The sequence below is a fragment of the Pollicipes pollicipes genome, unplaced genomic scaffold (assembly GCF_011947565.3).
Source record: "Pollicipes pollicipes isolate AB1234 unplaced genomic scaffold, Ppol_2.1 Scaffold_3447;HRSCAF=4054_pilon_pilon_pilon, whole genome shotgun sequence".
Taxonomy (NCBI): Eukaryota; Metazoa; Arthropoda; class Thecostraca; order Pollicipedomorpha; family Pollicipedidae; genus Pollicipes; species Pollicipes pollicipes.
Genome location: NW_023596297.1, coordinates 28514332 through 28541930, shown reverse-complemented (window position 1 = coordinate 28541930; position 27599 = coordinate 28514332). Strand labels below are relative to the sequence as shown.

The 27599-nt window shown below is 51.3% G+C and overlaps 2 protein-coding genes across 2 annotated transcripts; both read left to right on the top strand.

The window, feature by feature from the left end:
• Nucleotides 1-495: 495 nt before the first annotated feature.
• On the top strand, nt 496-9965 carry LOC119092393 (uncharacterized). Its single transcript, XM_037215356.1, has 6 exons — nt 496-568; nt 2030-2220; nt 2458-2613; nt 4622-4744; nt 9435-9557; nt 9747-9965. Exons 2-6 carry the CDS (start codon nt 2104-2106, stop codon nt 9963-9965), a joined length of 738 nt encoding a protein of 245 aa, XP_037071251.1. The 5' UTR covers nt 496-568; nt 2030-2103.
• Nucleotides 9691-17273, top strand: LOC119092134 (sodium channel and clathrin linker 1). The gene is made up of 8 exons (XM_037215111.1): nt 9691-9894; nt 10155-10297; nt 13038-13118; nt 14399-14547; nt 14919-15116; nt 15925-16056; nt 16535-16705; nt 16887-17273. The coding sequence occupies exons 2-8, from the start codon at nt 10268-10270 to the stop codon at nt 17014-17016; spliced, it is 891 nt and encodes a 296-aa protein (XP_037071006.1). The 5' UTR covers nt 9691-9894; nt 10155-10267; the 3' UTR covers nt 17017-17273.
• The last annotated feature ends 10326 nt before the right edge of the window (nt 17274-27599 follow it).

Here is a 27599-nt window from a genome sequence, read left to right as displayed (position 1 = left end):
GTTAGGACGTGCCTGATGATCTGAGAACCACGTGCGGCCTGCGCGTGCTTCAGAAATACTTGATTAAAGCACCTTTAGATTCTTCCGACTTGCGTCCCCCTCAAATAAAGCAAAGCTCGAATGGAGCAGTACACAGTTAAACTAAAACCCCATCTATATAGCCGGATGCCGGTAGTGTAGTAGTTAACGCGTCTTCTTTAACCACTGCGCGTCTGGGAAGCCAGAAGTACGGGGTTTGATTCCCCGCGGCACCTGCCCTTCCTGCCAGGGTGAGAGGCAGGCGACGCCATATAGCCTCAGCAGCCGAGTGAGTCGTAGAGCCCCAATGTCATGACATGACATCTATATAGCCGAAGGTGCGGAAAAGGTGTCCAAAAAACACTTCACACATAAAAATACTTCATATGGAAGCGTGAGAAGAATAGAATACCAAATACAAATTGTAAGGAAATGTTACTTCTCTGAATTTCAAAGCGGTGGAGGTTGTACGCCTTAGCAATGGATAGCGAGAGGCTGTGATAGTACGTCGGTGGGTGATTTTTTCTGTGTGCCTTCCACGCATGTTGTGGTGAGTTGATAGGTGGGATGGCAAGTGGGTGTCGGGAGGTGAAACCAAAGTTGCAGCACAAGGGTATCAACATGATCCGTTGTGCGTTACTTCCTGCAACATTTTTTTGCAGCAATTTGTGCTCTGGGGGTGGGATTACAACTTGACCTTTTAGCTTTGCAGTGCATGTCGGGTAAGTTTAGGAGTGCTGGTGGGAGTTACGTCGTGGGACTTTGTTTTACATGCTGGTAGTTACTATAAAATAAGACCGATCAGAGACACGGTTTCCTCATCTTGCCTTCAAAATGTCATAACTATGATGCTGTTCTGCTGATTGCAGATATGGTCTCGGAAGTGGCTGGAGCTGCAATAAAGTATGTGTAGCAAAATGTGCTGTTTCTAATACCAAGGAATTCCTGGATGTGGGGGTAATCAACTTTATGCAGCAACTTAGGTGTAAGAAGCACCTTAGGCAAAGGCATGGGACTATGGATTGCAATCTGCATGAAAATAAGAAAAAACCTATATTTGCCCTCATATGTGATCTTTGGCATAGAAGCATTGGTCATCCTTGGTTTATTGCATTTAGTCCAAAAGTTTGATTCAGTGAGTTTGTTAGATAAGTCCCCATATGAAGCATTGCTTGTTATGTAAGTCTTGATTTCACCATTTGTTTGTGCCTTCTGATAGCAAAGTCTTGGGTCATCTACAGCATTATGCTGTGAAAGCTTAATGATGTGGGAGATGTTGATATCTCTTCTCAAGTTATGAAAGCTTAGTGCTTAGCCATCAACCACATTCCACTTCAATGGGCTAGTGCCAAGTTAGTAAGTGGATCATGGGCTAGTAACTGGATGGAAATGGAATACAAACAAGGCATTCTTTCTTAGCACATGTCATGATTTTAGCACTGTTGATTCAAGACACTCATATGTTTACAAGCAACATCCAGCAGATTACTGCACTATCATGCACGCTTACTGTGCTATGCTTTTCCAGCTTGACTAAAAAATAGTGATTTAGGAGCCATCTCAAATTTTCTGTATTTAAGCTCGTGTGTGCCTCCTGTAACCTGTTGGGCTGTATGTTTGTGTGTGTATCACTATCATTGTCCATGCTGTCCATCAATGCAAGTTGCAAATCTATGGAAATTTTGTCATCTTTTGGAACCTGAAATACTTTCAAACCACCTACATTTTGTGTTGTTTATTTAATGTTAATGACATGTAGTGATATGGTGGCTCCAGTGCTGCAGTTATTTTGCAGCATTGCAATACCTGCTTAGTGCAGCTCAGCAGCATTTATTGAATCATGTATGATGTACTTTGGAGCTGCATGAGTTGGCATGTTGTAAGAAACTGGTATCATGAGTCATATGTTCATATGGTTTGCCATATTTTAGAATGTTGCAACTTTTAAAAAGTAGCCAACTGTGTTGTGCCAACAATGCTTACAACAGACTTCTAATCTGTTACATTCCAGGTGCTGGGCTGACCCACAGAAGTGGGAGCAATGACAGGTTTTCAATCTTTATAATGTAGTGTAAGTGAAGTTCCATGGCTGTTGATATGCTGGGCACTGGAGTGAAGAGCAAAGATGCTGCCCTGTCTCCCTTGAAATATGAGTATGAACACACCATAGAATCTTTGAAGACTGAAATCAGCAAGTTTTGGGTAAGGATCATCCCTTAATTATATAATCTGTTTCATGCTTGATGTGGCAAAGTCCTTGGAGTGACCTGTTTTGTGCCAGCTGGAATTAACAGGTGTAATAGGTGAATTAGTCTGAATGTTGTTCAAATGTAAACAGGCAAACAAATATTATATGCCTTGCACACTTTTTCAGTGCCTGTTTGCCCCAGACATAGCTAGGACTTCTCACCCATTCTAATGACTGTCATTCTGTGGTAGGAAGAGCAGGGTCGACTTCAGACACAAGTCAGGGAGGTCACCACAGAAAACGAGGCATTGAATGCTCAGCTCAGGGATGTCAGCAGCAAGGTCACGCTTGCACCGTTGCCACAGAATGTCGGACATCAGCAGCAACAGTTGGATGCCCTCTCAAAGGTCAGCAGGTCATGTGCAATGCAATGAGGGCTTGAAAAACTCACAGGTTGATGCGTTTTGGTGTCTTGAAATGGTGTTTATGATGCAGTATCTCGCTAAGAGTGCGTTTACAACGGACATGCTCATTTGTTTCCTTGTATCCTGCTGCTCATGCGTGAAGGCATGAGCTTCGGAAAAGTGATACTCTCTGGCTCTTTATAAATTGGTCGTTTCTCATTGGGCCGTGACGTGGAATGTCGGTGACGCGTAAAAGTTTAAATATACTGAAATATGTTGAAAATTGGGCGATGTCGATCAAGGCATTACTGTATGACTGACAAAGGACTCTGCTGTTTAGCTATTGTAGATAGAGATGAACGCTATGAAAGCGCTGTTCAATGGGTGTGTGATGCAGCTTTTTAGCTATGGCTGGCAGATACGAGGAATATGACACCATTTTTAACAGAAATGGTAGCCAGCCTTTTAACTTGGTAGGTGAGGCTGGGAGATATGACGTAACTGTGCGGCAGGAGCGGCACCCACCCGTTTTGGGTGTGATTATCTGGCCGGAGGGATGTGACGTCACTGTCCGACAGGAGCGGGACTCGGCCTGTGCACCTGTGGCAGACTGGGCTGAGGGGTGTGACGCCACTGTCCGACAGGAGCGGGACAGGACACTCTTACTCCTATACCGCTCCCTGATGCGCTCAAAACTTGACTACGGCCGTTTTATCTATGACGGTTCATCAGACCTGATCAAACGTACTTTGAACACGGTGCATCACGCTACACTACGTTCGCCACAGGATCGCTCACAGATCGTCTTCTGGTGGAGGCTAACGAGCCCCCACTGGCTTTGCGAAGGCAGATGCTGGGACTGCGCTACACGTGCAAGCTGGCGCAGTTCCCAGATCACCCCAAGTACAAAGCAGTGTTTTCGCGTACGTTACGAATGCTTTTTTCTGTCAACTGTCACTACAAACTTCTCCCTTTTGTGTACGAATGAGAGAACTTCTAGACGCGAGCGGCCTCAACCTACGGCGTGTCATCAGACCTAAACCCATGAAGACTGCTCCTTGGGAGCGAGCATCACCAAGAGTGGATGCTTTGCTATCAAGCATGCAGCAGCAACGCGTTCTCATGACGTAACTTAAAGGCGCACCATTAGAACACATGGCCTCCTTTGACGGGTACATGATGACTTATACGGATGGTTCGAAGACGGGTGCAGGTGTAGGGTGCGCTTTTGTGTGTGGATCCACAACACGGTCATTCACACTGCCTTCACACGCGTCGGTCTTCACTTCCGCGCTTATAGTCATCAGCAAATCTCTCTCAAAAATGCTACTTTTTATGGGATTCTTCGCACGCTGTCGACTTTTGGTAAAGTGCTCCAGTTTCTTCGCGCTATAGATTTCCCAGTAATCTTTTCAACATGATACTAGGCCTGATCATCAAGGCTTTGTAGGGTGACCTGATTGATGCACTTGTCTGATTGGTGGCTCTGTATTAGTTGATAGTTATGGGCACTGCATGACCTTCAGCAGTCGATGCGCCCTAAAACCCCAAATCATCATCGTCATAGGCCGTGCACCTGTGGCAGACCGGGCTGAGGGATGTGACGTCACTGTTCGATAGGAGCGGGGCTCGGCCGTGCGGCTGTGGTGGGCTGGGCTGATGGATGTGACGTCACTGTTCGATGGAGCGAGACTCGACCGTGCGGCTGTGGTGGGCTGGGCTGATGGATATGACGTCACTGTTCGACAGGAGCGGGACTCGACTGTGCGGCTGTGGCAGGCCAGGCCGAGGGGGGGTGACGTCACTGTCCGATAGGAGCGGGACTCGGCCGTGCAGCTGTGGTGGGTCAGGCTGAGGGATGTTACGTCATTGTCCGATAGTAGCGGGACTCGGCCGTGCAGCTGTGGTGGGTCGGGCTGAGGGATGTGACGTCATTGTCCGATAGTAGCGGGGACTCGGCCGTGCAGCTGTGGTGGGTCGGGCTGAGGGATGTGATGTCATTGTCCAACAGGAGCGGGACTCGGCCGTACAGCTGTGGCAGACCGGTCTGAAGGAGGTGGAGCGGTTGGAGGCGGCGCTGGCCGCCGCCCGGACCGACGACACAGACGAACGCTGGCGGCGCTACACCGAACAGGTGTGTCACGATCCCACGGCCTGCCAGCTCTGCCCCCATCTGTAGAGCGTGTCAACAAGGCCCTGGCTCCTCGGCGTCCAAGGGAAATGCTTGAGCACTAATGTGTTTGTTGTGGCTTCTTTGATCTAGTACTTTGCGTGATGTGAAAGGTGATATGTCTTAGGGGATGTGCCCGGCATGTCTTCCGGGGGAGGGGGGTGACACATGGTATAATTCACCTCTTTGGCTCAGACACCGACTGGAGGGGTCCCTTGTTGGACGTACAGTAACTCACTTGGCATCAGTTGGAGCATGTGCTACGCTTGACAATCGCCGTGCGTATTGGCGCGTAGAGCTCTGAATGAGTGTTTGTGATGTGGCTGCTTCGCAGGTACGTGCACCAGTCTATCTGCCCTTGGCGGTCGTAATATGCATGGCCCGTCTTACCTGTCATGTCCCTTCTGTATGTGTACCGCACCCACATCATTCTTGTAGATCACTAAAGATGATCTACGGCACACTAACTCATTCATGGTCAGCGTGAAGCCTTTCCTTTTCAGCATGCATACCCGTCGTCTTGAAAGGCTTTGTGTTGACATTACGCATGAGTGAACGCACCGCCCCCGCTCACAGACGCCCTTCCCTGTCGTTACCACTCAGGTCGATTGCAAAAAACACCTCATGACTAATGCCGGGCGCCGTGTGCGTCCTCCGCACAGCCGCCGCCGACGGCGTCAGCGTCGAGCCGTGGCGTCGGCCCGGGCTGTCGCTGACGACGGGTGGCATCCGTGCCGCCCGCGCGCCTCAAAGGGCGTCGCCTCGTTACCGCGGGGGCGTGGCCGCTCGGTGCGCTCCGCGCGACAATGGCGCACAAACGAGGCGTCGTCATTAGCGCCTGCCGGTGGCTGGGAACGAAGCCAGGCGGGCCGCGTCGACTCGCCGCCGGCAAAAGGGGGTGCTTCGCCCGGCCAGGCGGCGTGGGTTACCGGCTCATTGGGGCTGGTGGGCGGCGCGGGGCGAATTTGGGGAGAGGGGCGGCTGTGCGGCGGACGCAACACTGATGTGCTGGCTGTGGTTGGAGTGCGGTGGTGTTATTGGGCCACTGCAGTCTGCTAATGCTCCCGGCATTTGCCTGAAATGCTAGCTGTGTCGGCCACTGCTCTTGGGAGCTCGCTATAGAAGGAAGCAGCGCAGGACTGGCACCGACTAAGTGATGACCATCACAAAAAATCGTGCTAGACGCGATCCAATCAGCGCTCATAGAATGGCCGATGAAAAACATCGTGACGCGTATATTCACAACATCGGACAAATATTCGTACGCATATTTTCTCAATGCGGTTGTTCGTTAACAAATCGTACTCGCTTCGTCTTTCGGAAATATGACTATCCGCAAAGCTGATTCTTCATAGCGCATTTCTTTGCTACGCTATTCACACACTTTCTGTAGCGTGTTTCTTCGCTGCGCTATTGACACACGATTCTTCGTAGTGCATCTCTTGTGACCGCATCTCTGGTGTACGCAATGCTTTGTATCATGTTTGTTTGCGTCGCATTTGTTCGTAAGCGCTCCTCTGCTCATTTATTTTCTTTTGTTGTGTGGCCAATCCTTCACGTTAAGCATCTAAAGTGTTCTTGGTTTTCATCCACCAGCGCTTAGTCTGGTATTGGCTGTCAGGGAGATGTACACCGGTTCCACAAAGAGACCCTCCCCTTCCCATCCGTACCGTTTTGTGCAGCACACTTTACGCGGGAGGATCGTTCAATTTGCGCCAATTTACGCCTCGCCTGACTTACGCGCATTTAAACTCTTCCAGCCCCCAAAATTGTGGATTTGATCGAAGTGTCCCACCTTTGGGGCATATTTCAAAAACTTGTTCTGGTGAAACCTCAAGACTAGTTACGTCTAATCATAGCACTAGGTAATGCCACTGCAACACAGTCACAGCAAAGTAATCGTATCAATTTTAATTATTTTCCAGCCAAACAAATCATCACGAGTCCAAATCACGCTGTCCGCGCTTTTCCAGTGCTGCTTTGTCTTTTCCCTGCAGTCGCTACCACCATGGTCATGACAACTACTATGCGCACCTCTACTGGTGCGAATAAAAGACCTTCGTGATTAGCTCAGCGGACAAGGGCCTGTTGCCGAGAAATTGATTGGTTGAAGTTTGAACCAGTTAGTCAGGTGGATCATGTGATACTACCGCCCCCAACGCCAAAGTGCGCCTCGAAAAGAGCCGCGGGTAAACGCCATTGGCGAGAGATCAAAGTCATCGTATAACCATTCGTTGAATTCGCCAAACGGGGCTCCACAAAAATGGCAGACGGAATAAGTTTCATGCTCGCATATATTTTTGTCTAAACAGAGTGTTTGATGCTTTCGTAGCATTTATTGCACAGACATTTTGACACATTAGTGTATTGCAAACATTGCGGAACACACACGATGGAAAAGCAAGCAAATGATATTTCTCTCGGAGGGTCGGCTACCTGAAATAGGAATTCCGAGCCATTCAGAAATATTTATGGAAAACTGGTATTACTGATCAAATCGTGAACGTCTGATTTAACAAGCGAGCAGTACAAAATAAGTGGGACATTTCCTTTAATGGATTTACGTGATATGGTATATATGTGCGAAGGGACGTGATACCGATCAACGCGGACAATATGGGTATTGCGAATATATGTATATGCGACGAAGCGTGATACGAATAGTGTGCACGAATAAATGCGTGACCAAGAATTGCATATACGAAGAAATTGGCATTCGAAACGGAATGCATATGGCCCGAAGAAGTTTGTATACAAAGTTTTGCGCTACGGTGTGTGCGTGAGAATTGTGTTTACGAAAATTGGCACACGAAGAAATAATGTGCCAAGGCCGGCTGCGGCTAGCCGGTGTGCGTGTGGGTGGGGGGTGGGGTGGGGGGGGGGGCAGCTGACCCGGCACGGGAGGCTGAGTGACTAGGGCGTAGTTCTATGAAACGATGTTACGAGCCTAATAACGGTTCATTGTGCCTTGAAAATTGAAAGAATTTACATACCTATACGCCGCAATTAAAGCGTGTTTTTTTAGGAAAGTAAGCCATGATGGCTAATGACCAATGTCGTGGCACATAAGTGTTGTGTTTTGGTGTAGAGCGCAGTTTGCAGTCCCAACTTTTTTCAATAAATATAAATACATTCAAATTGATCCCAGGATCGCGAGAAGAAAGCTGGTTGCCCAAGATCTTGAATTTTCCAAAGCATGGACCTGTGTTATTTCTCATCAAAACTTTCCAGATAGGGCATCAGGCATATGGTGGTTATTCATTATGCTCGGTCATTTTGTATGATTCAGCCAGACGTTAAACTGTCTTTCAGAATCTGACGCGAATTACGGCCGAGATGGTTAATGTAGGTCAGCATTCATGTTACACATTATGTGAGATCGGTGGATTATTCAAGCCAGATGAATGGACGTGAGAATGGCTCCATAAACTACCAGTGCGTTAAAAGCATGATGTGAGCTGCTATGTACGCTCGTGGAGCATTAACGCGTGATATGGTTTTTAAACAATGAAGACAAGTACTCGATAATGCGTCATCACGTGTGGGAATCCGATGGGGCTGGACAGTCAAGAGGACGGATTTATGCGTCCCAAAGCCCCGGTGGGATCCTTGGGCATGCATGTTTCAGCAGCCCCCCCCCCCCCCCGGCCGGCCGGCTGGCCAGATCGGATGGCCTTCCCTGGCGGCTGCGATCGGCGGGGGTGAGCCGATGGGTCGGTGGCTAGTCGGCTAGTCGGAAACCGACCTGGGTTAAAGGACAACTGCGACAGGAAGTCCTGTCCAGAAACAGCTCCGACAGATGCTTGTGCAACACATGCGGTATCTGCAAACGCGTGCATTTAATGCCGATGGTTTGATGGATGCCCTGACGGGGAAACGTGCTGTGATCCCGATGCAGAGATGGAAGCTGAGGTCTCCAGGAATGCTCGCTGGGTAGAAGCTAGTGGTTTCCGTGCCGTGACTAATCCTCTAAAGCTGCGGAGCTTTTGGATGTCGGGGCGTATATTTCGTCTCATTCTTCAACGTGCATGCCTTTTATTCCTTCAGACGGGCGTTCAGGCAATTTCCTCGTGGGCTGCGAATAATAGTAGTTGATTATGCGCCGATGTCATGTATTGTGGCGGTGCGGGCTTCAGGTAGGTTAGAAATGTGCTGGTAAAGATGCAGTGACTTGTATTCTAGCCACGGACGTTGATATCACACACGAATGCAGTCTAATTTTGGCATGAATTGCTTAAAAATTATTACCATGTTTGGCGAAGGAGATAATAGTTCTGATGTACTTGTTAACGACTTGTCTCTGAGTTTTGATGGCGCATCTTGAAACAATACGCATGCGTCTGCTGCTCTCTCGGCGAGCGCCTGCGTTTGCAGATACTGCATCGCATATTGCATTTGAGCTGTCATGCGATGGTGCCCGATACGCGTGATCCTGATCCGACCTCGCGCACTACGCCGTGCCCGTCCGTCCTTCGGCCCGTCTGTCGGCTTGCGTGTCGTCCCCATTCACCGTGTCACCCCGCCCCCCCCCCCCCTTGTCATGCCTACCAGCCGTCGCTTCAGCCCATCCGCCCGTGCTTCGCCCACGTCCGGCCTGTGTGCCGGCCGCGCCGGCCGCTGGTGCCGCGTCTCTTCAGCCGCCTCCTGCCGGCAGGTGCGCGCGCAATACGCGCAGGCGGTGAGCTCGCTGAGCGGCGAGCTGGCTCGCCAGCGGGAAGCGGCCGAGCGCGGCGCCGCCGAGCAGGCGCGTGCCGAGGAGGCTGGCCGCGCCGCCGAGGTGGCTAGCCGCGCGCTGCGCGACCAGCTGGCGCGCCTCACCGAGCGGCTGCGGGAGGCCGAGCAGCGCAGCTTGGAGCAGGCGCAGCAGCGGCTGGCGCTGGAGGAGCGGCTGGCGGCGCTGCAGGCGGACGCCGAGACGCACGGCGAGCAGGAGCGGCGCGCCGCAGAGGAGGCGCGCCGCCTCCAGCTGGACCTGGTGGAAGCGCGCGAGCGCTGCGTCCAGCTGAGCGGCCGCGAAGCCGAGGCGCTCGACAAGCTGAGGGAGGGCGTGGACGTGGTGCAGAACGCCCTGCTAGAGAAGGAGGAGGCCGTGCAAAAGGCGGAGCGACTCGAGGGTAGGTGGAGCCGCCTCCGGCCGCGTGCCGTCTCAGTCGGCCTCTCGCTGACGCTTTCGTGTTGTGGCTAACCCTTGTACTCCGGCAAGTGCCGGAAGTAGCTGAGCCGTAGTTGCCATGGCTGCTTTCTCTACTAAACTGCATGTTGGTTGTGCCGACCACCTCGCCCGTAACAACACTCACCGCCTGTTACTCTAACCAGCCGCCCGCCAGCGCGAGCACGCCGACGGCTGACTCCCGGCGCCGCCCTCGCACGACAGGCGACATCGCGGAGCTGGAGGCGTCGCTCGGCCGGCTGGCGGACGAGGCCGGCCTGCGCACCAAGCGCGAGGTCGACGCCGTCCGCGAACAGTGCAACAAGCGGCTGGCGGAGATGGCCGAGCGGCTGCAGGCGCGCGACTCAGTAAGACCGGTGGCGGCGGCGGGCGGCGTACCGGCCGCGCCGAGCGACAGCGGGCTGCGTGCTGTGGTGCCACGGGCTGCGTCAGCGGCATACGATGTGCATGCGAGCATTGTACAAACTGGCATGAGTTGGCTTGTCGCATGTGTGTCGTGTGCACTCTTCCTCGCCCGTTTGCCGTTGTTTTCAGCACTTTAAAAGCCGAAGTCAGCAGACGTGACGGGCCTGGATACCGGTTATGATACTGGCCAGGATCATTTTTGAATTATAGATTTGGGTGGAAGGATCCAATCTCGCGTAGATGAGGGAGTGCGCATGCTTGGGTACGATAGATGCGGTTATGAGGTGGGAAGTGCGCGCGGATGTATACCGCACGACATGTCCTCGTCCCTTTTCAGTTGAGACCTAAACGACGGTGCTGAAACCTCGTACTCCAACTTGGTGACTCGCGCGCACTTCAGTCCCTCCAGCCCATTAAAGATAATCACACAGAAGCCTTCGTGGCCCATGCACAGGGAGGGGGGAGGGTGGGAAGCGGCAGCCGCCAGGTCTGCAGAATCAACTTGAATACTGTAGGTGTTGCGTAAAAAGAAAGTTTGGGTGTATCCTACGGTAAAAGTACTCATCTACCCTTTCCAATCCATATGCAATGCATTTACAGCTTAGGACTAGCTGAACGCGCACACAACCGAACGTAACACAGATGTAGCCGTTAACAAGCCGCGTTGATGGTTGCCTGCTGCGATCATTACGTCGTATCCACTTTATTAAGCGCTTTAGTTATGATGCTGAAGTCTCGATGACCTACCAAGGATGAAGGTCGCGCCGCTAGTAGTGCGAACTTGGAGTCAGATCACGCAACACGAATGGACATCATAATTCGGCGGTCGGACGAGCAAGGGCGAGCGCCAGCGGTCGCGCCGCCGCCACGGCGTGGGGTCGCTGGCTGGCGTTCGGTGTGGGGCCGGCGCTGCCGGGCCGGACGCTCGGTGCGTGCCGCGGCCGAGCCGCGCTTGTTATCCGGGCGGCGTATGATGCCGGGCTGGGTCGCCGGCCGCCGGCTGCCGGCCGCCCCACCCGCCCGGAGCGCGCCCGCCTGATCCGGCCGCCGTGATTAGGGGTCGGCTGACCGGCCTCGGCGCCCGTCACGCCATGATCGACCTTCGCCTCCGGCCCAGGTCGCCGCCCCCCCCCCCCCCCCCACCCCTCACCCATGGGTGTCCGGCCGGCAACAGGGCGTGAGGGGTAGGGGCTGCGACGCCAGGCGGACCGGACGGCGCCGGACGAGGTGCTCCTTTCGGCCGTACTAGGCGCACCAGCTGGGAGAAGGGAGCATGCGTTGCGGATAGCCGCACCGGCTTTGACGACCACTTGTAACGCCGGCGCCAGCAGCCGACCCGCAATAGGGCGCCCATCAGCTGCGTTCAGTAAACAGGCTGGCCGCGGCGCCGCCTGCGTACGCAGGCCGCGGCGCCGCCTGCGTACGACTTTTTCTCATCTACCGCTGTCTGGCTGCAGAGAGTGCTAGGATAATTGCACGCTTACTTTAGATGAGTTTTTCGGGGTCTTTTGAACGGTTTGAACTAGGGAGAAATTGCGTCTTCCACGACTCGGCGCAAGTGTATTTGGTGTGTTGAAGTTTAGTCATCTGGCAGTCCAGTGAAAGAGATTGATGGTCAATCGCGTGTTTGTCATGCGGGTTTTCCTTGCGCTCATTTTGGTCATGAACATTTTGTTGAGATAAATTGTTATCGAACCGTGCATTTAACGCCGTTGCGCGACAACGCTCGTCCTGTCTACCTTTGTATTCTGAGCAATGTTCTAATAACATGTTCCGGCTGCTTATGCTCCTGTCCGCCAATTGTCCGGTATAAGCTCGACGTAGTTTCCAGGATATTGTTAATTTCAAACGTGAACGTTGCAAGCGATGCATTTCATGTGGCGAGGACCAGTCTGCGGCCCCTCCCAGACTGCAAACGCTAGACCTCTTACACCGAGTTGAATCTGCTGCTTGAAGTGCCCCGGCGTCATTTTGTTCTGGTTGCGGAATCCATTTTGATCGCAGCGATCTATTATGGGCCATCCGCGAAGCTGGACTCGCCTGACGGGATTTGAGTCAACCCGAGCTGAAAGTAACGGCGGATGGCTGGCAGGTTGCGGCGAACGGACCGCGCCATCGGCCAGCCAGTGGGGCATGTGACAAGTACAAAGGCCGTGCCTGGCATAACAGCGGGGCGCGGGTCGCCGGCTGCCGGAAAACGACCGCAATTCGGCGTGTTTTGCTGTGTGCTGTTTGGGCGAAATAACGTCCAGAAATTGGCCGCTGTTGTCCGTGGTGGAATAGCATTGGGGACCAGCCAGCTGGCATCGTCCTTGTGAGATGCAGAGGTGCCCTGGAGTGCAGTTATCATTGCAGCTCACGTTTGGTTGAAACTGTTCTGTTCCTTGTTTGTAGTATTGCCTCACAATCTAACAGCATGTAATTAATACGAGAATAGATTACTCTATATCATGAGTACGAGAATGTGTAGCTATATAATTCGCGATTTTGTCATCTTCCGCTCAGTTCATGTCATATGCGCCATGTTTTACGTATACGAGATGCAGTGTCAGCGCAGGTGTGATAAACGAAGATACTGTGCGCTTTTCACATTGACTATCAAAGATGGCTGTATTTGGAAATGCTGTACAGTGTCGATGTCATAAGCGCCGGTGTGGCTGTGACTCTCACGTTCGCCCGCAGGAGGAGGTTGAACTTCAGCAGCAACTAGAGCGGCTCATGCGCGAGAAGAAAAACGTGGAAAGGGAGTACGATCGCGTCAAGGTATGCCCGTGTTAGTGCTGCAACCGCGGTCGCGTCCTGCCGTGTTCTCATGTTCGGCAAAGCTCTTCTCCCCGTTGCCCACGGTCCCTAGCCTGGAAGCCGCCAGCGACGCTCCGCTGACTTCCAGATAACATCTTGCATGACACCATGCAACTGTTTGCCCTTTCGTCCAGCTGGACGACCTACATTGGAAACGTGATAAATCAGTTTTTATTATTCCCAGAGAGTCTCGTTGGCCGAAGCGGTCCGGCCGTCTTTTCACGTGCCATTTCATCGGAGCGCCGACCACAAATCTCCGACGGGGGCGGACGGCCGCCCTGTCCTTCCAGGCCGTGTCTAATTGGGATCTCATCCGTGTTCGGCGCAATAAATTCCGCGGGCAGCGGACGCTGCACTGGCACGTTGGCAGCAAAAACCGTAGTTTCGAACCGGACTGAACGCTTCAATCTCATGCAACATTTTTCGCCCTTCGCGAGGTGGAAAGGTTGTAGGAGTTTGTAAAATTCGAAATGTTGTAAGTTTGAGGAATTTTTTGAACGCTGCTAATGTGATTAACTGTAATCAACGTCTGAGTAATTCGCTCATGAATAATGTTTAAAAAAGTAGGCATAAAAGGAAAAGTGGCAAAGTGTAACAGCAAAATTACACTGACCGACATGTTTTGCATGCTTAAGTGTAAGTTCATTGCATTACCATGAGGGCATAGCATGATAAAGTATGGTTTGGCCTTTGCGGGGAACCGGGCGTCGCCGATTGTGGCCGTCATAAGTAACCAGGAACACTCACCGGAAGTGCAATGTATTGCAGTTCACAGTGTAGTGTGGAACACGTGACGGAGCGGATGTGTTGCAGGCGGAGCACACGTGACAGATCGTGTGACTGTGTTATATGCGAAGCACACGTAACAGGCTGTGTGACTGTGCCCCTTGGCGGAGCACGGACGCGAAACACATTTGATGGACCGTGTTACCGTGCGGTAGGCGGAACTTGTGTGCCGAACTGCGTGACAGCGACGCAAGCGGAGCGCGTGTGACGGACCGTGTGACCTGCAGTGCATGTGACGGACCGTGTGACCTGCAGTGCATGTGACGGACCGTGTGACCTGCAGTGCATGTGATGGACTGTGTGACCTGCGGTGCATATGACGGACCTTGTGACCTGCAGTGCATGTGACAGCCGTGTGACCTACAGTACATGTGACGGACCGTGTGACCTACAGTACATGTGACGAACCGTGTGACCTACAGTACATGTGACGGACCGTATGACCGTGCCCCCAGGCGGAACACGCCAAATGCGGGGCCGGCGGGCTGGAGTCGGGAGCGCTGGAGGAGCTGACTGCTCGGCTGGCGCGACTGGAGGAGGCGCGTGACCTGGCGGAGCGGGCCGCTGCTGACCTTACTAGGAAGCTGAAAAGCTCCGAGGCCAGGTGAGTACCGTCCCACGGCATCGGCCGCGGCGAAAGGGCGAGGAGGAGGGGAGGGGGCGTATCGCGTTGACTTGCATTTGGTGATGTTCCAGGCTCATTAGTGCATGCTTTGTTAATGCTGTGCAGATGGGGACATATGTACCACAGATGTCGGTGCGATGTCAAACAAAAACTTCGTCATGCAGCCGCGCATAACGGAGGGGGCAAAAATATGAGGGAAAATGCGTTCATAGACTAAGAATTCCAGCGTTGCATGGTGTTATTGTGTTCATTCATTGAGTCGGTGATCCATTGCTGGAGATAAGCGCAAAAACTGACTGCGTGATAGGGCGCTCACAAGTGCAAAGTGTTGAGTACAATGCCTCTGGCAGGCATGAGATCGAGCTGGAACGGCTGGCCGAGGACGCGGCCGAGCAGCGGCGCCGCCTGTTGGAGCTGAACGGCACCTGCGATGCGCTGCTGGACCAAAAGAGTGCGCTGACAGAGCAGCTGGCGGCCGCCCGCGCCGAGCACGAGGTGGAGCTGGCGGCGGCGACCGAGCGGCGCCGCGTGCTGGAGCGCGCCGTCAGGTGGGGCGACACCCGTCCGTCAGACTGGCTGGGGGACAGGGCGTGGCTTGTGGGCCGATCGGGCCCGCGTCCTACCGACCGACCCGGGCGCAGGCGGGCGGCGGGCGTGCGAGACCGAGGCTTATGGAGGTGGTCGGGGCCTGGACAGGGCCTTGGTCTTCATGACGCATTGGTTTGGACATCCGTCCGCACCTGATGTTGTGCGATCCTGATGACATATGGGTGGCGGAGCCTAAGATCACACCAGCTACCACCTGTACAGAGCGCCAGTGTTACAAGTTTGCCGACGGGAACCAAAATATTTTGTATATGTTAATCAATATTTTTCGTCATGGCTCCTGCTTGGTGCGGCAATTTTCACCAGCCACTTACCTGTGCATTAATCATGTAATGTAAGTAGGTTTGCAGTGTTGCAAATTGCAAAGAAAATCCCGCCTGAGTGGCGTTTGGCCAGACTGGCAATACTGGGAACCAAACTCACTGTCGGGCTGTCTGACCATTCTGGGAACTTAGCTCACGCTGTCAGACTGTCTGGCAATACTGGGAACCAAGCACACGCTCTTAGACCGCCTGTTAATACTGTGAGCCAAACTCAGGCTGTCAGACTTTGTGACGATGCTGGGAACCAGACTCAAGCTGTCGGACCGTCTGACAATACTGGGAACCAAACGCACGCTGTCGGTTGGCGGTGATGTGACTCAGCTCATTCGTGCTCTACTTCGTGGGCCCGTGCTTGAAATGGATTTGTATCGCGTTGTATTCCGTGACGCCTGCTTGCAAAGTACGAGATGGCCGGCCGTGTTTCCAGCTCACTCGAGCAGCAGTTGCGTCAGAAGGAGAGGCTGCTGAACAGCGAGATCCAGTCGTATGAGACGGATCAGGAGCACACCAAGGTCGAGCTGCGCGAACTCCTCGCCGCCCAGCAGCAGATGACTGCCAAGTGAGCCGCGCCCTCAGGCGCGCCGCTCGCGCACGCTCGCTGACCTGAATGGCGCTCGTGGAGCGATGGGGAATGGGAATGGCAGGAATGATTCACTGTATTTGTTTTGCCTCAGAGTCATTGGAGAGCAAGCTGGATAGGGCACAGTGTGAAGTCCGCTGTGCAGTTAGGTTTAAGTACGTTCTCTAGTACCTGATTGAATTATTAAAGTAAGGCGCTGCTAGTTAGGTTCCTGTCGTGTCTTAAGATGGCTATATGATGTCTGTTGTTACCAAATAGTTGTCCTGTCTGATATCATCGTGAGGATATACCATCCCTCGGAATTACGTACTCCGTTTGAACCAGACCTAGTTGCATGAGACGGACCAGGAGCACAACAAGGTCGAGCTACGCGAACTTCTCCTTGGCCAGCAGCAGCAGATCTTGATATTACGGGTGCTACGTTTCCTCAACTGTGGTTTTACATTTTACCCGATAGATGGCGCCGCGAACTGCTCTCGACCTCTGAGCAGCACGAGCAGAAGCTGGCCCGAATGAGGAGCGTGGAGCGTGACCTGGCGCGGAAAATCACGGAACTGGAGGACGACCTCCGGGACACCAGGACGCGCGAGCTTGAGTCTGAAGAAGAGGTTAAACGGTACAAATTCAGGTGAGTGAACAGCATACATCGTCCGCCGGTGTTTTTAGACTGGGTTACACGTTGATCAAGCTCATTAAGGTTGTCCTCTACGAATCAGATTGCTAGGCTTGTCGCGATAGTGCTTGGTTTCCCTCCGACTGTGGTGGTTCGGTCACGTGTTCCTGACATTGGCGTTGGTCGTGTCCCTCAGGGTGCGCGAGCTGGAGCTGCGCGTACAGGCGGCGGAGAAGCGCTTCCTCACGGTCCACGCGGGCTCGAGCCGGCAGCCGTCGCGGCGGGCGGGCGCGCCCCACGACCCCCGCCGTCACTTGGAGGACTGACGGTGCCCGTAGCTGGGGGTCGGACGGAGCGGGAGGTGCCCCCGGCCGCTGGCGCCAGGCTGAGCCCCTCAGCCGGCACGCAGCCTCTGGGGGTGAGGGTGTCGTCACGGCGGACAGACCTGGGCGACCTGCCACACCTTCACCGCCATCGGAGTTGATCAAGTTAAAGTACAAGCCAGATCTGCTAGCGCATATGTCCTTGCCGCTAGGAGTGGTCATTTGTGGCCGCGGTTCTGTGACCCCTTGTTTCGCGTGCGTGTCCGATCAAGGAGAAAATACGCCGTGAATCGAGGGGGCGCCGACGTCTAGCTCACGTGTCAGTGCCGTTGAAGTCACAAGGCCACAGATTATGAACGTTTTGTGTCTGTAATCGTGAATGCCCTACTGGCCGTAATTCTTGGGAGAGGTAGTTGGGACGCGATGTTCGCTGATCTGACCCAGTTCATGAATTCTCCATGCGATGGTGTGGTGTGTGCTTGCGCTCATTTGCCTGCGTGCAGAATCAAAAAAAGGATTGCTGTTGCACCTGGTGAAGCTGCTGCAATTTGTGATGTCTTGGTGTATTGAAGTAAATGTCATGTGTGACACAGCCAATGGCAAGAGTTTGCTCAAATCTCAACCGAATCATGGACTTGCATGGGGACCAACACCATGTCTTTCATCGCTGCTTGACTTGTACAACATATATTTTCTACAAATCTGCCGTCATGTATCTGCTGCATGAATGTTGTATATTTCTTGACACAATACACACGAGTTTTGGTGTGCTATCTTGGCATGGACACTGAATAAATCCATCGATGATAGAATGCCCCAGACTTGCTCGGGATACACGACAAGTACCATGAGAACCAGCGTCAGGGCTGTGGAAAATTCCTTTAACTTCCGGGGGCTGTTACGACCTCACCTGTTCATGTCAACTAGTTCCTGTTGAACATAGCTGTCTGTCGCCCGATGGTGCCTCACTGTTGGTGCTGACCCGGAAGGGAAATTTGTGCTACTACCCTCGCGATTTTTTTCCTGTCCGGAAAAACACTGGCCTGAAAAAAACATTCGGGAGCGGGAGACGAAATCGCTGAATTTTCTTTTCAGTGCGGCGACGCCCTATTTGGCTCGGCATGCTAATGGGGCGACACGCCGCATTTTGTGATGCGCTACGCGTGGCAGCGTTACACGAGAGGGTGGCGAGTTCTCGTGTGGCCAGTTCTTATTCTCACTGCTGCTTCGGACATCTAATGTGCGAACGGCTGGTACTGTATGTCGGTATGGAATTCATGCCAGTGGCGAATGAACATCTCAGTTGGGTCAAACGGCATGCTCGCCACGTTTTTGTCTCGCCTATATGCAGTATCATGATGCTCAAACTTTTTTCTGGAGCCGGGAGCCGCCTGGGCCTCTGCTTAGTCCATCGCCTATGGTTACTGCAAGTAACCGAGAACATGGCATGCTGCTGGTATGCACAGGCGGCCAGAGGCGGCTTCAGAGGGTGGTACGGAGCCATGCCCCCTCCCCTCCCCCCCCCCCCCCCCGTTAGCCCCACAAGCAGCCCCATAGTCGGCCTACCAGACGCAGCTTTTTGAAACACAAAACGCAACAAAATTGGACGTCTGGGCTTCCAGGCAACCAAGAACAGTTGCAAGCGAAAGTGAAGGGCCCAAGGACAAGCAGACAAAAATAATTTTTCACTCATTGAAAGGGTGGTGAAGCAGAGATTTTACGGCTCATTATGCCGTTCAGAGCCCCTACGCTGTTTGCGGAGGCACTATATGTCAACTCTGCGGAGTCAATGGGATCGTTAAGGAGGCCTTTTACGTTGCCCCTGGTTTCTTTGCACTCACTGCTCGGAGGGTCCTGTGCTGGTGCTTGGGCTCTCCCTGCTAGCCTGCCCGGATATGCTTGTCAATCAGGGCTTCCCATGGGTTCTTCCCAGTCTCCCGAAAGGCTGTACACGATATGGCCGGGGGCACCATATATTAAACTGCCGGAATGTTCTCGGTTGTTCAGGAGCCCTTCACGTTGCTTTCGGTTAAAGTACCGATACATGCGTGATATGCTCATAAGCCCTCTGCATTGGTCTGAGGTCCTTCCAATTCTTTGTCACTTGCTTAGGGCCCTACGTTCTTGTCGGGGGTCAATCTGCCAACCTGCTTGGGTACATTCGGTCGCTCGCCCCCCCCCCCCCCCCCAGATACTGGGTCTTGGGTACTTCTTGTCTCAATAGAGGCCCTACACATTCGTCGGGGGCCCCCATCTGTTAACCTGCTCGAGCACACTGAATTGTCCGGGAGCCCTGTACATAGGGTTTTGGTATTTTAATGCATGACCCTGCGCTCCTGTTGGGGGCCATCTGGTAACCTCTGATAGCATTTGATCTATGCGTTTGTCGGGGTTCGTATCTGCTAGCCTGATGGGGAGTACTTGATCGTTCGGAGGCCATCCATATCGTGTCTCGGGTCCGTCTTATTTAAATGCGTGGCCCTATGTTCTTGTCGAGGGTCTATCTATTAAGCTGCTTGGGTCACTAGCGGATCCAGAGGGGGGAGGGGGCACTGGGATCACGGAACCATACCCCTTGCGCCCCACTGGTGACCCATAGGCTCCGAAGGGGCCCATGGCCGGCCGAGCGAACGCACTTTCCTAACACAAAGCACAACACAATTGGGCTTATTTGTGTTTCCAGACAACCATGGCCAGTTGCGAGCGAATGCGAAGAGCCCGTTAGCAGACAAAATTATTTTTCGCTGATTGAGAGGGTAGTGTTCGGGGAAATCTTGAGGCTCACCACGTCGTTCAGTGGTGCTACGGCTTTGCCGGGGCCTTACATATCCACTTGCAGGGGCAATCTGATCGCTAAGGAGCCTTCCGCGTTGCCTTCATCTGTCCGCATTTTCTCGTGGGACTCTACCCTGCTTTTGGGGCACTCACTGCTAACGTGCCTGAGCACTCTTGATCGATCAGCGGCCCTCCACGGAGTCTTCCCAATCGCCCGAAAGGCTCTGTACGCTTTGTTTTGTCGGGGCCCCACATGCCAGGATGCACTTAGTTACTCAGGGCCCTTCAGATTGGTCTCGGGCTCTTTCCACCTGCTTGGAGTCCCTCGCGCTGTTACTGCGGCTCATATAAAATAGGCCACAGAGCCACTGGATGCCCAGGGCTCCTCTACATTGATCTAGGGTTCCTCATTTTTTATCTCATTTGCGGAGGACTCTTCACTCCTATCGAGGCCCTTTCTGTTAGCTCCTTTTCTTGGTCGCACAGAGGTATTAATTCATATACAATGGTCTTGGGTAATTTTCCTCTTCTCACAGGGTCCTGCGCTCTGGCCGGGGTCCTATATGTCAGCCTGCCGGGCACTCGCGATCGTTCAGGGGCCCACCATGTTGGCCTCGATGCCGCAGCCTTATAGCAGCAGTTGGATATGCGTCGATGAATTCTTAAGCACAAGTGTCGAATGTCACTTTACGTGCCGCCGACGTCGCGTTGTGTCATTTGCGTTGGTCATTGTACTTGTGCATGGCGTTCTTGATATACTGCCGTGATATATACTTATCTTGATACATGCTTATCCGTTCCTGTTGTAAATATTGGAAAACTGCGCTGGTGACGCGTACCACGAACTGTGTTCTAACAGTACGACTAAAGGACGAAAAGTACGACGAAAAGTACGACTAGAAAGTAAAGACTTCCTAAAACGTGTAAAGGTACTTCTCCCAGAGACGTTGTCTTTTGTCACCCGCCCGCTGGCCACCGTCGAGTGTTAGCCGCGGGCCGAAACTGCGCGGCTTACGGGGACTGGGATGTCAGACGTCGGGTTTCCTGTTCGCAGACTCGCGAGCGCGCATTGTCAGACTGCTGTGAAGTCTTTCGGCTGCTCAGTCCTGAACAAAGGTTGAGCATTCCAAACGAACATGGGTTGGCCATTTCAATGTAACGTTATGACCCTACTTAAATCTACATTTTGCGTTCACTATCATCCGCGTTCAAAACTCAAGTCAGTATTAGGAGTTCGGCCTTTCCTTCCCCCCGCCAGCGCAGTGACAAGTGACTCCCCTAATCCTATGAAATTCATTGTCAAATCCCAGGTGAATGACGCGAAACTTAATTTCTACCAACAGTTACTTTCCGATTGAGCGATTGTCCGATTGCTGAGCTAAAGGTCATTTGACGTCAGAGGGCGGAACGGAACGTGCGGAGTTTTACGTCACGTTTTGCGTGCGTTCACATTCTGCGACAAATTCTATTGTTGGCCTTGAATTCCACAATAAGTTGGGGACCAGGACTCACGCAACAAGCACTACTCAAAGTGGGCTCTAACGAACCACAGAAATTTATTTATCAATAGTTTCAGGTAAAATTTAAGCAAAATACCGGCACCGCACACAAACCTCAGGCAATACCTGATGCAAAGTAAATTTTGTTTTAGAAGTGTGACCGAGTAATGACTAAATGCTTGGCAAAAGGCACAGGTTGAATACAAGAGTATTCTGCAACGCTTCACGCAAATCACTCAGTCTCTGTGGCTGCGACGGATTGTTTTCGGATCGGATTTGAAGTTTGAGAAGAACGACATAGAAGGTAGTAAACTATAGAACATAGCAGGCTGGGTCGGGGTTTATCATGGACATTTTATTTGTGTAAGCTTTAAATCCCTGCAGGACCTGAAATCGCATAAGAGTGTAATTTCCTCCCGCGACGTGCCACCTGCCGTGCGTTCCAGGCCCCCATCCATTGTACGTGAGGCCTACGTGCCGTCACGGGACTCTTGCCATCCGCCGGCGCCGCGTCACGACCTTTGGCCGCCGTGACGGCCGGTCCCGGCGTCCCAGCCCGGCCGGCTCCCTCGCCGCAGGCCTGGAAAACCCCAGTCAAGGCACCCACTGCTTGAGATGCGCCGACCGGACGCCGCGGGCTGGTGGGCGCTCGCCAGCCGCGGCCGCTGCGGACGTCCGGACCGGTACCCGAGCACGTGCGGCTGCCCTGTTGGCGGCTACCGGAGCGGCCCGCATCAGCTCGGCGGAGGCGCCGCCGCAGAGACGTCGGCTGCAGCTCCGGCCACGCACCGCCGCCGCCGGCCGCCGCCGCCGCCAGGCAGAGCGGGCTCGGCGCGAAGCCCTACATAAGCCGGCCGCGCGCGGTCTCGAGCTCAGTGCATGCTCGAGGCCGCGGAGGGTTGTACGCTCCGGATGAAGACGAAAAACAGGTGAGGGCACGCGTTCGTTGGTGAGATTTGTCGGTGGAGTGAAGGGCTCTTGGATGGCCTTTGGCGCATAATTTGAATTGTAACGAGTGTTGACTTCGCATATTTCTCATGGTGACCCTAACGCCCACAACTCTTTAAAGAAATTCAGCACTGAGTTTCTGGCGGCGCATAAAAAAGATGGCTTCAGAATCCGACATAGCCGTCCAATGCACTGCAGCAGCCATTCATGCCTTGGAGAGATGTCCTTGCGTTGTATGTCATGGCCATATGCAATGTGAACTTTCACGGCATCTCATGTTCTTCAGTAGCTCATTGCGTACTATCAAAACGCATGAATCGCGAAAAGCTCTGTGATAACAAGATTTGGCAGCCCACTCGACATTCAGCTCGTGCAGTGTAGTACACCAAATTGTTACCAGATATGACGAAAAGCAGAGCTCCGTTACACAATGAAACGCATTGGCTATCACTGAAGAGACAAAAGTACAAAAAGACGCTGACATTAAGCTTCTATTCGTTTTAGCTGTGCTCTGCAGAAACTACGAGGGCTTTACATCCTTTTCTTTATCACTGCCTCTGTCATTTATCATCCTGTATTTCTTACCTTTTTGGCTTCAACTTGATCACGTGCATTTTTCCAATACTTAGTTCAATATCCAGTAGGCATTTATCAAATTCAAACACGCCACGGCAATCCTGTTCGTGGACCAACCGACCTCCGGCGCCTGCTGTAGTCAAGTCACGCCCATGGCCGTAATGGGACTGCGCCAAGCGCTAATGCCTGTGACGGCTCCAGTCACATTCCTCTGACCTAGTAGCATGAACATTGATAACAGGTGTCTGTGTATCAAAGCCATTGTGATCTCACACAGCCATCAGGGCTAGCCTCTTGCTTTTACTTTTTAATGTGCAGCTTTGCATGCTCATGGTTGAATGGTTTGAGATAGCAGCTAGATTGATTTCTTAACCTGGTAGGAATGTGATGAAAAATATGATAAAACATTGACGGAGTGATATACAGTGTCACTAGCAACAATTTTATATGAATTTTAATAACCACATACATTTTTGGTAGAATGATATCAAGAACAGCCAATCTGGCCAATGGCAAGGATGGCAGCTAGCTGTACTAAATTTAATGACTCAACCCAACCTAAAATAGGGAGCTAGCATATATTGTATTGCTTTTATTGAGTGTTTCACTATACTTCTACATACTAATGATCTTTTTATATTGATATGAGTTTTTTTTAGTTCTGTTGATGAAAACAGTCCTGATTTCATGTATAACTCCTATGAGCTTCCTTGAGGCAGGGAAAATGTACAGCATTTCAGCATTCAACCACTCCGATGGTGGGGAATGTCAATACTGTGTCAAGCTGTGACACTTCCAACTTGGGGTTCACTGCCAGTTGACCTCTCCCCTTGCTCAAAATAAGCCAGTCAGGATCAAACCGGTTGGCAGTTGACCCAGCATCCAACCACCTCTGGCTTGATGGGCCAGTCAGGTCAGATCTCTGGGTTTGGGGGTCCAAAGGCATCAGACTGGGTTGTCAGTGAGCCAGGATTCTGGTAGCACTCAATTTATATCTGATCCTGCACACCATACTGTTTAAAGTGTGTAAATCTGATAGCTCTTAGCCACCTCTTTATCATAATATCAGAGGATTCAGTATTGGTTTAAATGCATGGTGTGCTAAAATTGCCATGTTTAAACTGTGTATCAGGGAAACCAGAGGTACAGGGCTTGTGTTCTGCAGTGCCTGCTTTTCTTGCCAGGGGTGGGAGGCAGGTGATGCCACATGACCTGAAAAAATAACATCACACAGGGGGTGTGTGATAACCTGCCCAAGTTATCAACTGCAATGAAAACATGTTGAAGGTTCAGAGATAGGATAATTGGGATTACTCTTTAAATGTTAAAGGGAATGCAGTTTTACATTACTGCAGTTTATATACAGAATTTTACATAACAGTAAAACTAAAAAGAAGGCATGCAGGAGAAAGGTATTTTGTGGCCATGTTGGCAGTCATTTGGAACATGCAGAAAAAAAACAAAAAACAGAACAGAAGAAGCCCACTTGGCAATCATCAATAGTTATACTGTTACCACTGGCTTCAGATTGCAAGAAACACTAGCATTGAAGGTGTTGTGTGCAGGTCACTGCTAATGCAGAATTACATGAGGCTTAGTACCATCCATTACCCCTGCAACAGGACATCACTTCTGAAAATGTGATGTTGCCTGTGCTGATGATTGGTCTTAGATGCATTTGATTACATCCAGCTGTAGTAATCAGTATCATTTGCACATAATGCTAACATTTCTCTGTCAAATAGGATGTAGACTGAACTGTGTTGGTTGAATAGGCTAATTAATGACATTTTTATCAATTGCAGCTTTTGTGATACAGGACAAGTATCCAGTGTCTTTAAAGCACACAATTATACCATGCGTAGCTGTTTATTTTTATGTTATTTAAGTATTTTGTGTTCATTATACCCCAAAAATTGGGATGCCACCCTCAAACTGTAAGGGAACAGGATATTGTATACTGCTTAAAAGCATCCCCAGGTACTTCCCTGCACAGAGAGGTGACATAATTGATCTGGTAAGCACAGTCTCCCATGGCACATCGTTAGGGGGGTCTTAACATTATTAAAAGGAGTTGCTCCCACATTGGAAGACATTAAGGCACGCAGCAGATGTGGTGGAAAACCTCACCCTTAACTGCTGGTATGCTGCTAAGTGTAAAAGACTATTTAAAATGGCACGGGTTTGACTAGTAAATGTGTTCGTCAATATGTCCGTCTGACTACGCCATGTGTCATGATTACATCATGATTACGTCTCGCACAGTGTGACAAGCGGGAACCGTTGTATGATTCACTCTTTTCCGGACGCCAGTCCGCCCGATGTCTGCCTGTTCTGATTTCTTAAGTGAGACGAATAGCGTGATGCATGATGGTAAGCATTCTGGTGTGTTGACCAGCAGTCGTTGTAAGCTAAGCAGGAAAATGATGCGGCATGTGGGAAGCTGGTCAACATAATTTTTTTTTTAATGAATTTGTATAGTATGATGGATAATGTGGTACTTATAGCTACTTGGATTCGGACAGTCTTATGGTTATGCGTAGCGACGCGGACTTCGAAGATTGTAAGCCATCGACGTCATTTATGGCGTCATACCTCTAGAGTTCTGTGCGTTAAGGTGCTCGTCAGCGAAACGGGACGTTATGATCAATGGAATCGCTTTTTGTCATTAAGATTCTACGTGATGTCACGTAGGATCTTTGCTGGACGCGCGGGATCTGTCGTGACTTGGGCGGAGCGAGATCAAAATAAGAGCTTGCATTTATGAACAGGTCACTTTGCGTGCAATTAAGGTATTTAATTTGCGATCCAGGACTGACAGCTGACTTCGTCCGTCCTGACTAATTGATTGGGCACATGAAGAAACGTGTGTTCTACGCTACAAATAGTATTATATAATTTGCGGTTTCCGTTGTGAGGGCACGCAAAGTACGTGCGAGTATAGATGCTAGTTTGTCATATGCGTAGTTATCACGTAACCAAGTACACCTATTATTGTCTTCGTAGCAAGAAAATGAATACAGAAACACATCGCGCTGCGCATACTTCCGGCAAAGGTTCTACTTGACGTCACTTAAATCGAATAGTCTTGATGCGTTGCGAATGGCACCCCTGGTATCTGACAGAATGTAGCCATGCAAGTTGAGTGGAGTTCATCATTTTGTGTTTCAGTTGAGCTGTGCATTTGCATGCCGTTGGTATGACTTATCCTCTCAGACTGCCATATCCAGCATTCTTGAAAATATAACACATTAAGTGTTCAGGCTTCTACTTACGACAGCAACTTCACTTATATGCGTAACAGTGACGTAGAAACCACGTAAAAGTCTGTGCCTTATCACTATGGAAACCCCGATTTGCTCAGCATTTGTTGAGAATAAACCAACCTGCAACCAAGCTGGCGACAAAATAGATCTTATGATCTAATCGATTTTGTAGTGCGTCCCATGTGATCCTGAGACAGCTTGTTTTGGCTTAACTGCATTGTTCTTATTTGTCCGTTTCAGGACATTAACCCTTGAGGGTGGTAGCGCATGAAGTGAATTCCCACCCAGCCGCCAGCGCGGCATGAACACCCGGTCCTGCGCATTTGGCAGGGACGAATGCCCAACCTCCAGATATCTGTACTGGCGTGACTGCTGCCAGTATACTTGTAACCACACGGGAAGAGAGATGGCGACCTTAATGGCATTGTACTGCTGTTGTTGTTTTTAATCCGACACCTGATCCAAAATGATTTGCGTGTTGCAGACGTCGGTCGGCTCTATACGAATCAAGGAAAGTTTCACATTGGAAGATACTGAGGGAAGCATGCCTGTGGTGAAATAAACTCACCTGTGACCACTAGCGTGCTTTTAAATGCGAAAGACTGCTGAAGACAACAGAATTTGACCGTTTAGTAAACATGCCCCTCAATGCGTAGTTTTAACGTCATGGAAAGTTGTTATGCCGTCATAGTCGCCGCCAGACTGGCCGAGTAGAGTTCCTGCTGTAGCGGGCGGACTGAACCACTCGTGATACTTGACCTTGCCGAAGCTGGCTTGTTAGCTGGTGCGTGTTTGCTGAACCCGAATGCCGCATGTGCGTGTGTTTTAGCCTTTGTTCGTGGCGTTCTTGTGCGTTTGTCCGCCCCTAGTTTGATGTGCCTTACTTGCTTTCAAGTGCTCGATTACGGCGCTATCATTTATTTATTCAATTCCCAGTCTTTTTCCCTGGTGATTAGCACACCGCCCCAATTTCCGTCCTATGTGCATAAAACGTGATTGTGTTCGAAGCTCACATTCAACACATTTAATGGTCGTGGGCGACATTCTGTCCGTTGATACCACGAATCTTGCTGACGTACGCCAGACACAAACAATTCAATGCTCACACTTCTCCCTGATCATCAGCGCTACGTGTTGAGGTGGCGGTATTCGCATGACGTTTCTCTGACTCGCAAAAATATGATATGCTCTTTCTATGTCTGAATGGTCTCCAGATAGGACTGTGCCAAATAGTCTGTGCAAGTTCGCGCGCGCGTCATGCAAAAAACAAAAAAAAAAACGGTTTGAAGGCTTAAAACGGCCATGGCTGAGAGTTGCATCAAATGATTTACAAACGTTTGTTTCAGTTCAGAGCCTCAGATGTGGAACACTCCCCTGAAACAAAAGAAGCGAGCCTGTCCAATGTCACGGAGCATTGACGCGTTCAGAGAGGGTGTACATTTGTGTCAAGGAATTGCCAATGGGCCATCCCTTTTAGAAGCCGCGCATTGCCATATTGTACTCTGCGGCCATGCGTGATCCA